This window comes from Gymnogyps californianus, chromosome 21, assembly GCF_018139145.2.
Source record: "Gymnogyps californianus isolate 813 chromosome 21, ASM1813914v2, whole genome shotgun sequence".
Lineage (NCBI taxonomy): Eukaryota > Metazoa > Chordata > Aves > Accipitriformes > Cathartidae > Gymnogyps > Gymnogyps californianus.
The window spans coordinates 6,715,749-6,730,006 of NC_059491.1; the positions used below are offsets into that span (position 1 = coordinate 6,715,749).

The 14,258-nt window shown below is 37.3% G+C and overlaps 1 protein-coding gene and 1 long non-coding RNA gene across 6 annotated transcripts in view; one reads left to right on the plus strand and one right to left on the minus strand.

Annotated features, from left to right (window-relative positions):
- The window catches only part of PDPN (podoplanin), a 17,730-nt gene continuing 3,472 nt past the window's right edge, over window positions 1-14,258 (plus strand). For 3 of the 5 annotated variants that reach the window (XM_050909597.1, XM_050909599.1, XM_050909598.1), the window contains exons 1-3: window positions 1-215; window positions 12,396-12,481; window positions 13,097-13,229. In XM_050909597.1, coding sequence (XP_050765554.1) covers window positions 146-215; window positions 12,396-12,481; window positions 13,097-13,229 — 289 coding nt within the window. In that variant the 5' untranslated portion in view covers window positions 1-145. The remainder of the gene's footprint in view (window positions 216-12,395; window positions 12,482-13,096; window positions 13,230-14,258) is intronic. The other 2 variants (XM_050909600.1, XM_050909601.1) reach the window with 1 other exon arrangement.
- LOC127024870 (uncharacterized) overlaps window positions 7,149-14,258 on the minus strand; it is a 23,733-nt gene continuing 16,623 nt past the window's right edge. The window contains exon 4 of the long non-coding RNA XR_007767605.1: window positions 7,149-7,597. This is a non-coding gene — a long non-coding RNA (uncharacterized LOC127024870). The remainder of the gene's footprint in view (window positions 7,598-14,258) is intronic.

A 14,258-nucleotide genomic window follows, 5' to 3' on the forward strand; every position in this document is an offset into this window, starting at 1 on the left:
AAGGAATATTTGGAATACCAAAGTATTTTTTCCAGCGATTTCTTTTTGCGATCTCAATTTTCCCCTGCCTCTAAAAAAAAAATCAACCAGAATTTGAATCCATCTGGTCTCAGGATTGGAAAGCTATTCTCTAAGCAGATCAAAGATGTTTATCAAAGTTCAATTCTTCATCTTCATTCTAGGGAGCGTGCCTTTCATAGCACTTGCTGAAGAAGGTAAGAAGAAACTTTGGTTAAAATTATTTCCAGTCATTTCCTGTAATTTAACAGTGTGTGTGCTTACTCATAGGCAATATAGTCGCTCTGTCCTGTTTATAAAACTTCTTTTGAATTCTTAAGCTACTACTGGGCATCTGCTATGGCTGTAATCAGGAAAGACAGACATCAAAAGTTTTCAGATGGGCTCAGTTTTGCTCTATTAGAAAAGAATTTTCTGTGTGTGTCTGTGTAAAGAACAGTACAAGCAGTCAGGGAAGGCATTACATCAACAGCCCTCGGAAATGTCTTCAGTTTCTCTGTAATATATGCAAAGGAGACTGCAAGCAATAATTTAGTTGTAACTGACATTTAGGTGGTGAAACTCTCTATGAAAGTAACTTACAAATCTTTGCATTCAAGAGTTTAGCTTGTGTACTCAGAGGCATTATAACACCTTAGAATTTGGGCCTTACGCAGGGTTTTGCTAATACTAGCTTAGCCATAAGCAATATATACAAGTGAGGGAAGCTAAACCAGGAAGAATTATTACCTAAGACAGATTTGAAATGTGTTACATATCTACTCAGAAAAGTTTATTTGGCAAACTATTTCTTTTGAATTTTATAAGAAAAATACAATATACACTTCTGGGTAAAACAGATGTTTAAGTCTTTGTACAGCTAGAGGAGAAGAGCGGTATTTATTAACAGTAAATCAGAATTACCCTGAGCAGTACTCGATTCCAGGAACATCACATTCAAATTCAGTCTTTCTGTGTAGTATTTGACTCATTATGAATGAATTGGCCATCAGGCAATGTGCCTGATGTGTGATGTATGCACAAACAGAAAGTATGCCTGTAGCAGTGAAATACAGCTACTGTTGCTGCGGAACATGTTCCAAGTACTAGTGCTCTGAAAACAATAACCTGAAACTCAACTCAGTCATCTTCCAAAGCGTAAGTCTACTTGTCTGACTGGGATTTGGGGACCCTAACTGAAACATATGACCTGATTTTGGCCTGGTGATGATCAATATCATTCTACTGGAAGTAATAGAGCTATATCAATATACAGTATGTGTGCATGTTGGCTTGAAACTTCTAATGGGAATTCCTGGTGTTCTGTATGTCAGAATATGAGGCTGAAAGTTTGGAGTTATCCTTCAAAGTTTCACAGAAAATCTAAAATCAACAGATACTAGGCAAGACACAAATACTGCCTTCTAGGCTCACACAGCTGGCTTATACTTAAAAAGCATCAATATTAAATGTACCAAAGTTTAAAGCCATTAGAAATGAGGCAAACACACCACCATGTTATAGAATTACCTTAAGCAGTTTCTAGGATATCAGAATTAAAGGGAAAAAGGTCTTTCATCTTCAGGCTTTTGGGGAATTTTTAAACATATTTTCTCTCAACTCAGAGAAGAAGTCCAGCAACAATCAGGTTGAAACCCTACTAGCCAGAAAAACATTAAAATATTTCCTGCTTGCAAGATTCTACCTCTGTTTTATTACCAATATAGTTTGCATTGAACTCCACAGTTGGATCTAGAACATGATTTACAGTATTTAAGGCTTTCTGTGTCTGTTTAGGCTTTATGACTTTTTCTTCACATGGAGCCAGTCATTTAGGACATCTTCCAAAGGATACACTAGACTCCAGATATAAAACAAGCAAGTCCCAAATATTTAGCATGTGTATCACTGCTGTTTACTGATAACCATCAGCAGTTACAAGTTAGAACAGACTTAAAGTGACAATACCACCTTCGGCAATCTGTGCCTGCACTGATAGTGAAGATAGGAGAATTTTTTTGGCTTGTATAGTACTAGGTGGAGTGGGTATATTCCGATACCTGAACCTCTGGGGTAGACAATTTGGCCTGAGGGTTTTAGAGGGGAAAAAAGTCTCCTCATCAGATTCTGATACCTCTTAACCCTGATCAGGCCATAAATAAATCTGCAGCTACCCTTTTGTTGTATTTGGGCACTCCATTTTATGGATTGAGACTGAATCAAAAAAAGCAGGTTTGTTTTGATCAGGAAGCGTATTTCCAAAAGAATTATTATTGGTTCCAAATTCCTCCTTGAATTGCCAAATAAATTGAATTCAGCTGTTGATCCTAGTTTTAGACATAGCATTTTTCCCCTTCCAGGTAGTGATCCACAATTTGAGTAGTTTCATTAGTATCTGCTGTCTTTGAGTTGCTGCAACTTTACAAAAAAGCCAGAAGCACAGAAACCATTTCAGGACAACTGTGAACCGGAAACGTGACTGAAAAATAGCAGTTACCACTGACCCAATAACAGGACTACCAGCCAACCTATGAACAACACTTCAGTGAAAACCTATGAATCCTAAGGGAGAAGTCAGAAATGCTTAAACATTCTTTGTTCACAGAGAACATGCCAATTACATCTAACATCAGTAAGTTAAAAATGAATGAAGTTTTCTGTTAAAGTTTCCTGGGTTTGTGCTACTCTTAAGAAGTATATTTGGTCCCAAAGTCAGCAACGTGGTTTCCAAAAGAAAGGATAAAGGCTCCTTTAATTGGGTCACATAAAGCAAGACATAACCAAGCTGTAAAAGCATAAAATACTATACTGATGTGGAGGAGGAGGAGAAGAGAATTAACTTATAATTCACTTCACTCTTCATATGTGAGCTTCCAAATAAAATTAATGGCAGAAATCAGAAGGAAAACCTAGTAACAAATCTTACATCACTGTCTACTTAAAACACATTCACACATGCTCTGTCTGTGTTACCCGTTCGTGGTTTAAATCCTGATGGGAACAGCCAAGTATTTTGTCTTTCTTGCAACCAAGGACGGCCCTGAGCACTCTATGCAAACTGATGAATTTTCAGGCTAAAGAATTTCCTATCGAATGGTTAGCAGATACATTCTTGTCCTTCTGTGATCCTGATCAGCATATAAAAACCTCAGGCAAATCTTTGCACACAGGATCAGACCAAATGAGTTGAAATGGAAGTTGGCCTAATTTTTTTCTGGGCACAGCATTAATCAAACAATTAAAAGCACAAGCGTTCAAATGAGTGCTTTACAGAGGCACCACATTTCCTAATTTGAAACCTTTCCCATGGTGCAAGTATCATTGCAGAGAAGAAGATTACTCTATTGGCTGTCACATAACATGAACAAAAATTAACATGGTTGGTTAACAAGTTACCACACGTCACTTGAGCTGTATCAACTGTCCACGTGCCTGATCTTACCTAGAGGCAAATACTAGATTATACCTCCTTACGCAAGTCTCAAAATTAAACAGGTTTATACTCAGTCATGTTACTTTACATTTGTTTTGGACTAAAAGCAAGCACATGGAGAGGATAATTCAGATGAAAAGTGTTTATACAGTAAGAAAGGAAATTGAAGTTTAGTCAACCATGAAAGACTAAAAAGTTTCCTATGTTTTTCAAAATCATAAAAAACAGAATTGACAAAAATCACAAGAAAGGATATTTTCAAAAGCATCTTGATTTACCCAAACTCTGTTGCCAGTTCAGTGGCAAAACTAAACAATAAAGTCAGGCTACTCTAAACTCTTCTGAAAATCAAATTCTGTAACTGCTGGTAGTAAATAAAATGTACAACCAAAATGTTGAGTCACATGACTGTTAAGGGAGCCAGTTTTCTACTAAATAAGCATGACAAAACCTTTCACCTTGCATCTGGCTGCATCATGAGTGATGAGTGCACTTGCGCATGTGTCCCCGTATATGCCTCTTGTAAATTACATTAGCATGATATGAATCTAGCTCTACATGTCCAATACCAAAAACTGAATTATCACAAAAAAAGAAAAACATCTTACTGGATCTCTGTTAGCAGGTCTGCAAATTAGTGAGTCTGTATTTTGCAGTGTCTTGGTAACAAGACCAGCAGAGAACAGATAAAATTTCCTTTCTCCTCTTCATTGGGAAAGCAGAGAGGCTTGCTCGTCTGTATCTCAAAAGTTAGTTTTTGAATCTGTGTAACTTTACAAGCAAAGAAGACAGTCATATTTAAAAGCTTACAAGTGGACCTTTCATTAACTCAGGCTGCACAGTGAAAACTGGAAACAGAGAGGCTAGATTCTCAGCTCCTGTAATTCAACAGTTTCTACTCAACCCATGCATTTACCCCGGATCCAGTACTTGTAAATCACCTGCAAAAATAAGCAGCTGAGAACCCAGAGAGCTTTTTAATAGATAACAAAAAACCAGTAAAGGAAGGATAGCCCACAGCATGCAGGCTGTTGGGCTCTGACAGAAGCATGCAGTGTTTCCTCCTTGTGTCATTTGAGGCAAGCCATACATACATGCTTACCACAGAAATGACTACTGTTGGCCCAGCTCTAACATATGGTCTGTCTCAGTTGCACGTTTGTTTTGTTGGTTTGTTTGCTTTTTGTCTGGATGCGGTCAGGGACTACAGGATGGAACCCAAATGCTGCCAGGTCCTACTATTCAGTGCATCCCAGATCATGCTGCAGACAGGCAGCCTCTAAAAGGGCCTCCTCCAATTTGTGTGTGCACGTACCATACCCTCAGTTTGAATTAATGCTGCAGCAAAGCTCACATAGCTGTGTGGTGCACAACTCGCTACACAGCATTTCAGAAAAAGATGTAGGATTGGGAGTATAGGTATGCTGGGATGTTCTAAAGAGAAACAAATGAGAAAAATAAGAGACAAATTTACTATTGATTTCCAACTCACTGTCTCAGAAGCTTGGCCAAAGACTCTCAAAGGAAAGAGAAACTGATGCTGAGCACATTCTCATGTTGCTTTATGACTTCCTCATGTTTTTCCATCTTTGTATTTGTTGATTACAAACACTACAACATGCAGCATAAATTGCATCAGAATAATCCTTTGTAAGGGCGCAATTCCATTGTGTACACCATTTCAGGTGAACACATACTCTCTTAGGAGGACTTGAGTAGTATATGAGATGCTGCTAAATCTGTAAAGGGGACAGACTTAATGCCAAATGCATATTAAAATGTTTTTATGACTATGAAACCCATCCAAATATTAGCTAATATGTTATTTAGTTAGTATGAAAGTCAGACTAAACATATTTGAATGGATTTTGCTTACTGTGTGGCAATAAAAAGCAGCTAGCCAAAAATCATTGTGGGAACAAAATTAAAGCCTAACCAGTTTCCAGTTATAGTGTTTAGCATGCGTATTTCAAACAAATGAGTTAAGAAATGATCATGCAAACAGTTCTGCTGGCAGATACAAGGGGTTATTAACCTTCATCAAGGCAGCTGTGAAAGGGCATATGGCTACAGCCTCAGAGTTTTGGGAAGGAAGTGATTCAGGGAAACAATTAGTTTATTACTGTATTAGAGGTCATTTCTTAATTCCTTTCATCTTCATTTACATATCCCAATATTTGTACACAGATTGTCTGCTTTCTGCCGCACACCCCATAAAATTTGCTGATCCATTACACGAAATTTTGTACTTTTCTCTTTGTCTTAGCTCCAACGCTCATTCCTTGTCAGCCATGCAGTGGCTGTAATGCTGCAGTTTTAGGTGCCGCTTACAGAACGATGCAAAAGAGACTTACACCTTGATCACAACTCCAGTCTTGTTGCCCCAATCAAACCTTTACTGCTCAGAGAAAACAGAAATTTCTAGTAAGACTGCAAGCAGTTGCCACAGGGTCATGGGGCAGCAAATATCAATACGAATGTGGTTTTATCCCACATTCATGGGACAGCAACTCTGAGGTCAGTGTACTTACTAGACAAGAAATCAGAGATTGACACAGCAACGTTATTAAAAGCATAAACCTTTAGAAGACTCATCTCTAGTTCTGCAAGGAATATTTTAAAGGAATATCCCATAATGGAGTTAAGTAGTCTCTTCCTTCTTAAAGCCCACAGCTCTGTGGCTGGTTTTATCATGCATAAGAGAAAGCTTAGTAAGTTACCACCTTTTCCTCTTGTGGCTTTGTTTCATAACTTTGGTTGTGGGTCATATGCATATAGCAAGCACTTGAAGAGCAGTTATTTTTCTCTCTATCTGCCCAGTTAAAATGTATTTTGTTTTGCTTTTCTGTGGGTATCCTATATATGGGCAATGTAAAATATTGTAACATTCAGAACACATGTGATTTACTTCAGAAGCAGCCCAGTGGTTCTTTGCCACTTGGCACTGTAGATTTAAACTCTGGCTTTGTTCCTTTGGCTAAGCCAGCAGCAGCAATAGAAACCATCTGTAGTAGGGTGTGGTGACCAAAGGAAATGTTTCTGACAATTCAGCAAAACATTGTCATCATGAGCTACATGGAATACCTGAACAAAGTCAGTCATACTCTAAATGAGTCTGAGCTAAATCCTTCCTTGTGCATCATGACCATTTTTTCAACTGGCAGATACTTTCCAAAGTTCACTGTATTTTGTCATCTAGCTTCCTTCATTATATGAAACAAAGCTGTCAGTCTTTGTATAATGAAATGGCAGTAAGCCCTTCAGGATTTAGACAGACAGCACATACTGTCTTCTGAACCACGAAAAGTCTAGACACTTAAACATATGCCAGGGCATTTCTTTATCATGGCATGATATATTACTCCCACTTCCAGAAAGAATTAACAGAAAAAGAAAGTGCCAATGCTGTGGCCCCAAACAGGCTAAGGATACTGCAAGTGGCATGAATTTTGCAGGAGCCACAGGTACAAATGAGAATTTCATTTCTCATTAAGAAACTTCCTTGCCTTTCTAAAGTCTGAAAATTTTAACTGTCCAAAGGCTCAAAATCCAGAAGGCAAAACCCAGAATCCACTGTATTATATTCTTCAAAACCTCAAATTTTCAAAGCCCCAAAAATTTTGTAGCCTGGATTTGGCAGTGTTGAACCATTTCACACACACAAAAAAGGACACCTATATGCTTTTTTTAAAATACCCAAAAAAGCTTAAGCAATTATAGAAAAATAATGGAAAACTACTTTCCGAGAAAAATAAGCTGATGAGGTAGGTTTTGGACCTGACTGTGGAATACATTTAAATTGAGGATGAAGCCAAATAACAGACAAAATTGTATTTGAAAACTACAGAGCTGCTGAGACATCACGTATTCGAAAGGCAGATACCTTATCAAATCATACATTTTTGTTAAACTTCCACCACCATGAATAAAAGTTTCCACTGAACTACAACTGAACAAGATTCCAATAATGAGCTACTGACTTGAAGACTCACTTTGCGCACAATCAAATTAAGGTCTGTGAGTGAAGAATGCTTCCTCAGAAAGAGAATTCCTGTATCAGGACATAAATGCTGAGTAAAATATGGCCAAAACTGGATGGCTAACACACATGTACATACACAGTCCTTCAAAACACCACTTGGTCTGTAACCATTCAGGAAGCACATACTGAAAAAAAAATAAAAAAAAAAAAAATCAGTCAACTCTAGATAGGTAGCTCAGTAATATCTCAAACAGAAGCGTAGTATCTCCCAAGTGACCAGTCCCACTGAATTCTGTGCCTTGCTTTTCTAGAGAAGCATTCCACTAAGCACCTATCTAGCACAGCTGGATAGGATAAAATATGATATTGATAAGATACAGATAAAAATAAACTTGAATTTTAAGAACAAAGCTTTCGACAGTTAACCTGCTAGTTAATTTTTTTAGCTGTTATAAATACCTGAAGCTGCTTTTCTTTTTTTTTTTTTTTAAATAGGAGCAGAGGGGCAATAACCAATAAAGATTATTTCAGCTCTTGCTAGAGGGAATCCTTTAGGGTTAGCAATTTTTACCTACTGGTCTCTTATCGCAGAGATGGAAACTCATTCTGTTTTGAGGTCTTCCTATTTCAAGGACTAAGCTAAAATACAGGCTTACAACTGCCTTTGCCCACTAGTGTCTGGGTTTATTCAAACTGCTGGGAAAGAAACAAGATCCTACAACATTTTTCATCTTCAAAAGTATCTTTGTTGGTTTTGGAGATACCTGAAAGAAATGCTAATGAACAACAGTTTTACAACTCACTCTCCTTTCCAACACAACCACTGTGCTTTGAAAACACCCCTAAGAGGTTTTTCTAGTAAAGTGTCACTCCGTGCATAACAATGAGTAGTGAGCTCATCTTCCCCTAAGTGGGTCATGGGATGCTTAACCATGGGATGTTTTCAAAGCATTATTAAACTTTTAAAGACATCACATTTTCTCCTGGTGTGAGAAGTTGCAGCCCAATAGCAGCTGGGGACTTTGAACTGAAATGCACCCAGCTGGAACTCTGGCAGAAAGAGATGCAATGATTAATTCACATCTGCAGCAATGTATAGCTGCAAACAGAAGACGCCATAGTGCTAGTCGGAGACAATCATAGCACTGTGAGGCACTGTTTTTATTTACAGCCTCCTCTAAGATATATTAAGGACATATGCAGAAGCACTACTTAACTCTATGGCTCTTGCTACATTTGGCCCACGTCAGATGGAACCAACAAATGACTAAAGCACATATACCCTTACATCCCATTTACATTCTCTTTGATGTCAGCGGTATATACACCTTGTACTGGGTACAGGGAAAGAAGTTTCAAGTCCAATAGTTTCTCTCAATTTCATTTAAATTTTTACTTTATTATGACTTTCTCTGACAGAGTTGTCTAGTATCAAATATTCCTTCTTACAAATGCAGTACACTGATGACAAGTTACCTCCCAGTCTTTCTTTTGGTAATAGTTCAGTAGTGTCTGCTTAACTACCACCTAGACCACCTCCACTGTCTGCCCAGAAAAACAAACCTGGAAATATAGTCCAGGGACTATTCTCCAGCAAATACAGGACTTCAGCTTGAGCACAGTATTATGCAGATTGGATAGGGCTGGGACAAGACCTTCACATTGATAGAAATCAGTTTGATCTGTGAGCTTTAGGAAGTTAATAGGAGAGCCATATTATTCTAGTTTCCCTTTACAGTTAAGGAAAGGCAGCACTATCAAGGATGACCCAGATCTCAGGTAAACTGAATTTCTAGAAGTATTTATCTTTCCCTACAGACTATAAAAGAAGATAAGGGCAAGCAGACACCTTATTTAGGCACCTTTATTAAGAACCTAAAATTAGGCAAGATTAATCTGGGCCACCTCCTTTTGTCAATCACTGTACGCAGAGGGCAAATGCACTGAAATAGATTCTCTACATGTCACTCATTGCCAAGAATCTGCAATAACTTTATCACACATGGAATAATTATTTCATGTTTCTTTGTGACATTCACTAATTCTCTCCACCTTTGTTCTGTGACACTGTTTCCTTTCCTGCCTTCACTATCAGGTAATTCTTCAGGGCTGAAAGCTACTGCCACACCAAAAGTATAAGCAACTTCTCCAAATAAGCTGCTTGTTGTTAACATACAAAACTTATTCCACTTTCTGCTTGGGGTTTGTCCTCTGGTAATTGGTCTTCTCCATCTGTGCTTATTTTGCAACTAGTGAATAAAGGATGTTTTTTCAGTTCCCACTGGGATTACAAGATAAACTGATCCATACACAATTCATGTTGTTGAGCTCTATTGCCATTTCTTTCTTTACGCTTAACATTTACATAGCATAATCCCAATATTGTACTTTAAAGACATTACTTTATAAGCAAAAAGTAAGTATTATAAAGTAGTGCCATATCTTAAAATGCCCTGATATTTAGAAGGTGGCTAAATCAACACACCTAAAAGTCAAGCCCCCTTTATGCTATCTCAAGAGAAAATTTTCAAGGCTGCTCACCTGGGCTATTTCAATCAAAAATGACCAAAACATTATTTTTACCATCTAACTTAGAAATATGATTTACCCTGGCCTATTCTAGTCTTTCCATGGATTATAAGGTGATTTTTGGGAGACTGGCTGGCTTCATTAGCCACTATATTAGGCCTCGTGTTGGCATAATATGAATATACTTTCTTCATCTGTTAGTGCCTAAAGTACTAGTTGCACACCCTTTTGGCTCTTAAATAGAAAGTGTATCTGTATTCAGGCTTATAAAAGTATAAAAATATAAAAATCTATTTACTTGAGTAAACATGGAATTAGAAATCTAAGTTTAGATCAGTGTTTAGTCTCTTGGCGATGGGACAAAGCTCTCAGTCTTACATTGCTAGAGATGGATGAAAAATTTTTAGTTTGGTTCAAAAATGAGTTTTGAAAGCAAGGAAAAATATTTGCAAGTTTCCAGTAGAATTCAGATGAGAGTTTCAAGCAAAAACAGATTTTTTTTTTTCCCCAGTGTCAAATCATTCATCCTCTCTATGAAAAATTTCTTTTAAAGTGCCAGTGCATTTTTTTTTACTCATTTCAAAATTAAATATTTGCTTTTTCATTTGAAATAACATTTTTATTTTAAAAGAGGCAGTTAAGAAATGAACAAAAGTTAAATGTAACTCACAACTAAAGAAAAATAATTTCCAAGTGATATATGCGCAGCTGATCCAAAGTGATTCTATCCTTTTTTCAGTTTTGACTGATAGCAAGCAAAATGCCCATTCTTTCTAATTTCAGTCACGGAACAAAAGTTCTGTTTACTTGCCTGTATATCGTACACAACACAAGTAGGGTGCATTTAGGAGTAAAGTCTTCATAAGAAATAGTCTTACTATGTGGAACTAGTCTAACAATTCAGAGATAGTCTGACTTCAAACACAGAGGAGATGCGAATGTTTTTAGGTCACTAAAAAACAGGTGAAATTAGTAGAAACAGTGCTAAGACTTAACAAAACAAACAGGTCATGAATATTTCTCTTACATAAAATATTCAAGTGGTACAGTAAACCCCTGTTTTTACATAACTCATGTGAATAGCTGCCTCCTCCCTGAAGAGATCACTACACAGCACTACCAATCCACCACTTACTATTTACCAAATTACAGAGGTATCAAACTATCCTGCAAAGGAAAAAAGGATTAGGTATTCTTTGTGCATAATTAACCTATTGGCAGCTAACAATTGTTAGCTTACATACATCATAGGCAAATGATGTGTGAGCATCCAGGATCTTCTCCAACCCCCCTAAAAATTCTCTGCTTTTTGAAGAGAATGAACATGGCTCTCATTCACATAACCTTCAGCTATCATTGCAACGTTTCGTAGCAATAACTCAGTATTATGCTGAAAAAGTATAAACTGGATTTGAAAGTGTTTGGACAAACTTTTGCTCTGAATGCTGAAATAAATAGAAGTTAGATGCAAAATTTGAATCCAGGAAAGAACTTTTCAGAAGTTTCAGGTTCTTTTGCCTGAAGTTTTTGCTCAGGACAATGTCTATTATTAGCTCTTTGCTTAAATTTAAACACTGGTATCTGGAGTTAGCAGAACTCTTACGCCCCAAGCAACATTAACATGATACTGTGGGTGCTCATAGTTTTATGAATCAGCAAGAAACTTAATCAAATTATACTTATGTTTTCAACATTTTCTTGATACCGCCAGTTATCTTCACATATCCATATCTTTTGTGTTCTACCTTGTTCCATCTCATTTTTCCTACTGATGAAGTCTGGCTGTATTTGTAAAGAGCATTGTGTGGGCCAAAATTTAAATGTCCATTATACCAAAGAGCACAGATGACATATATAGGTCTAGAATAAAAAGGGAGACCTTACATTGTTACCTAAAAAATTCAAATTATGGCAAGTAGGGTTTGCAACTTTAGAAAAATCTCTGAATAGATTTGTGTAGGAATATTTTCTAAACTATAGCTATACCCATAAACATTAATGGCAGTTCTAAAAATAAAGGCTGCAGCTGGGACTGAGCTGAACAATGGGAGAAAGCTCTTACTGTTTTAGAAAATGAAAGATGCTTGAAGTAATTTATCCAAATACATAAGCTAATGCTTAACTTGAAATCTGGAGTAGTCGCATCCACCCAGGGGAGGGGAGGAGGGAATCTTTTCTTAAAAAAGAAATCTTTTCTTGGACAAAGTGTTAAATAACCAGTACATTTCAAGGTTGTGCCAGGGTTAAGTGATGTGTACACCAGCTCTTTGTCCTACAGCTTTGAACAAGAGTATAGCAGAATTCAAAGTTAATCCAAATATTTTTGCAAATCTAAGTGGGCAGGGAGATGGAACACTACATAGATCTCATGTTTAACAAAATTTACATGTCAAAGCAGCCAGAACATGTGACTACCAAGTAAAATCCTAACTCATTTTCTAAAATTTTATTCAGCAAGCTCAGTTCTAGAAGGAGAAGAAAGTGCAACAATTGATTTCAGAGACAGAAATGACACAGAATTTGAAGAATTACCAACCCTGGTGAGTATCATTCTAAATAAAGGTTCCTTTAGGTTACCCTGATTTCATATTCCTGGTATTGTCTTGTGGCTTAGATTTTGAATAATCATGATAAATTATAAAGAATAACCTTGAGTTCTAACATAAAAAAAGATCTAACACCAATGCTTTTGCTTTGCAAGCAATCAGGTTGAAGGTGACAGTTGAAAACATTTTTGGCAGTTCTGTGCTGCAAAAAGCATTCATAACCTGCTTATTCACTGCCATTTGCCTCTTCTAATTCAGTATCTCTCCATTAGCTTCAGAGAAACCAAACTGACAGACTACTGTAAAAAAACCCAAACAACAAAAAAAGGCAGATCTGCAATATTCTGCAGTCCTCTCCTACACCTTTTGTAGTCCTGCTGAGAGGTCACCCAATCTAGAAAGCCTCTAGGTGGGAAAACAAATCAGCATACTTCGGGTTTTTGGGGGTTTTTTTGGTCACTGTACACAAGTCCAAGATGACAGGTGAAAGCTAAAAAAGCATCCACAGGGCACCTTACAGACCAAGAAATTTAAATGCTTTTCATACACATAGACTGAATGTAATGAGGTTTTTCTTTTCCCTCTTTTCCCCCCCCCCAATTCTTGTAGTTGCCCACAAGACTACACAATATAACAAATCTCTTGCAGTTTGGACAACTAATGACCACAGAAAGTGCATTTGCCCCAGCTGAAGACAGTGGTAATTCTACCAGTTATGAAGTTAACACAGAAAACATTGATGGTAAAAAATCTTTCATTTCTATTTTATCATATTAAAATTCTACTGCCATCTACTAAACAATATCTGGAAAATTCAAATACCAAGTTTAAGGTGCTCTCAAAGGTAGCATTGCTGATTTTTGAAAGGGAAAAGAATTCCGAAATTACTCCGTAATAATCACTCCACATCCTAACTTCGTAACAGATGTGCACTGACAAAAGGAATGAGTAGCTATAGCATTTTGTTCACCAGTGCACTGCCAGTTCTACCCCAAGGCAGGCAATAACTCTCTGAAGCCTTCACTTTCTTTTCAGATGATTAGTATGAAAATGAAACAGCTCTCCAGAAAAGGTTTTTTTTTTTTTTTTAATTATTTTGGACCAACTCAAAGATCCTCAGATGCAGAAAACATAACTGTTACAACCTGGCTGCCCTCTCGATTTTTGCCAAGTTGTCTGCCTTAGCTTCCCTGGAGGGACACAAATTACTGTCATGCACATACCAAGCAAATTGCACCCATGTCCATACAGTAGTCAATGAGCAACAGATTGGTGCAAAAGGTTGATAAAGTGCATTCTGACCTGTTTATGTTACGCCTGCTTAGCTGTCTTCCAGACAGCTTGCTGAGTACCTATGCTTTCGTGCCCGATTGTGTACAGAAGAATGTATGGGCACAAATAAATGGGCACATGCTCTATATGGCTTTTGGACCAGGATTGCTCTCAGCGGTTCACTCTTGTTCATACCAGTAAGAAGTAAGAGAACACAAGCTTTATCACATACTTTCTGCTCTGATATTCCAGTCCTGCAACAGTATCAATGACTGGTTGTAAGTTTAATGAATCTCACTTTAAAGTGGTCAGATGAGCCGTTATGAGAAGAGATGTCTCTGTTTCCAGACCAACTTTGATAACTAAATGCAAATTTAGCACAGTGTCTAGCTAAATGAAGAATGGTTTCTCTGATTTATGGGAATAGTAGTAGCTGTTGTCAACAGATGCTCAGAGTGCGCTTTACCTCAAGTACAAACTCAAAACTCAGATCAGATAT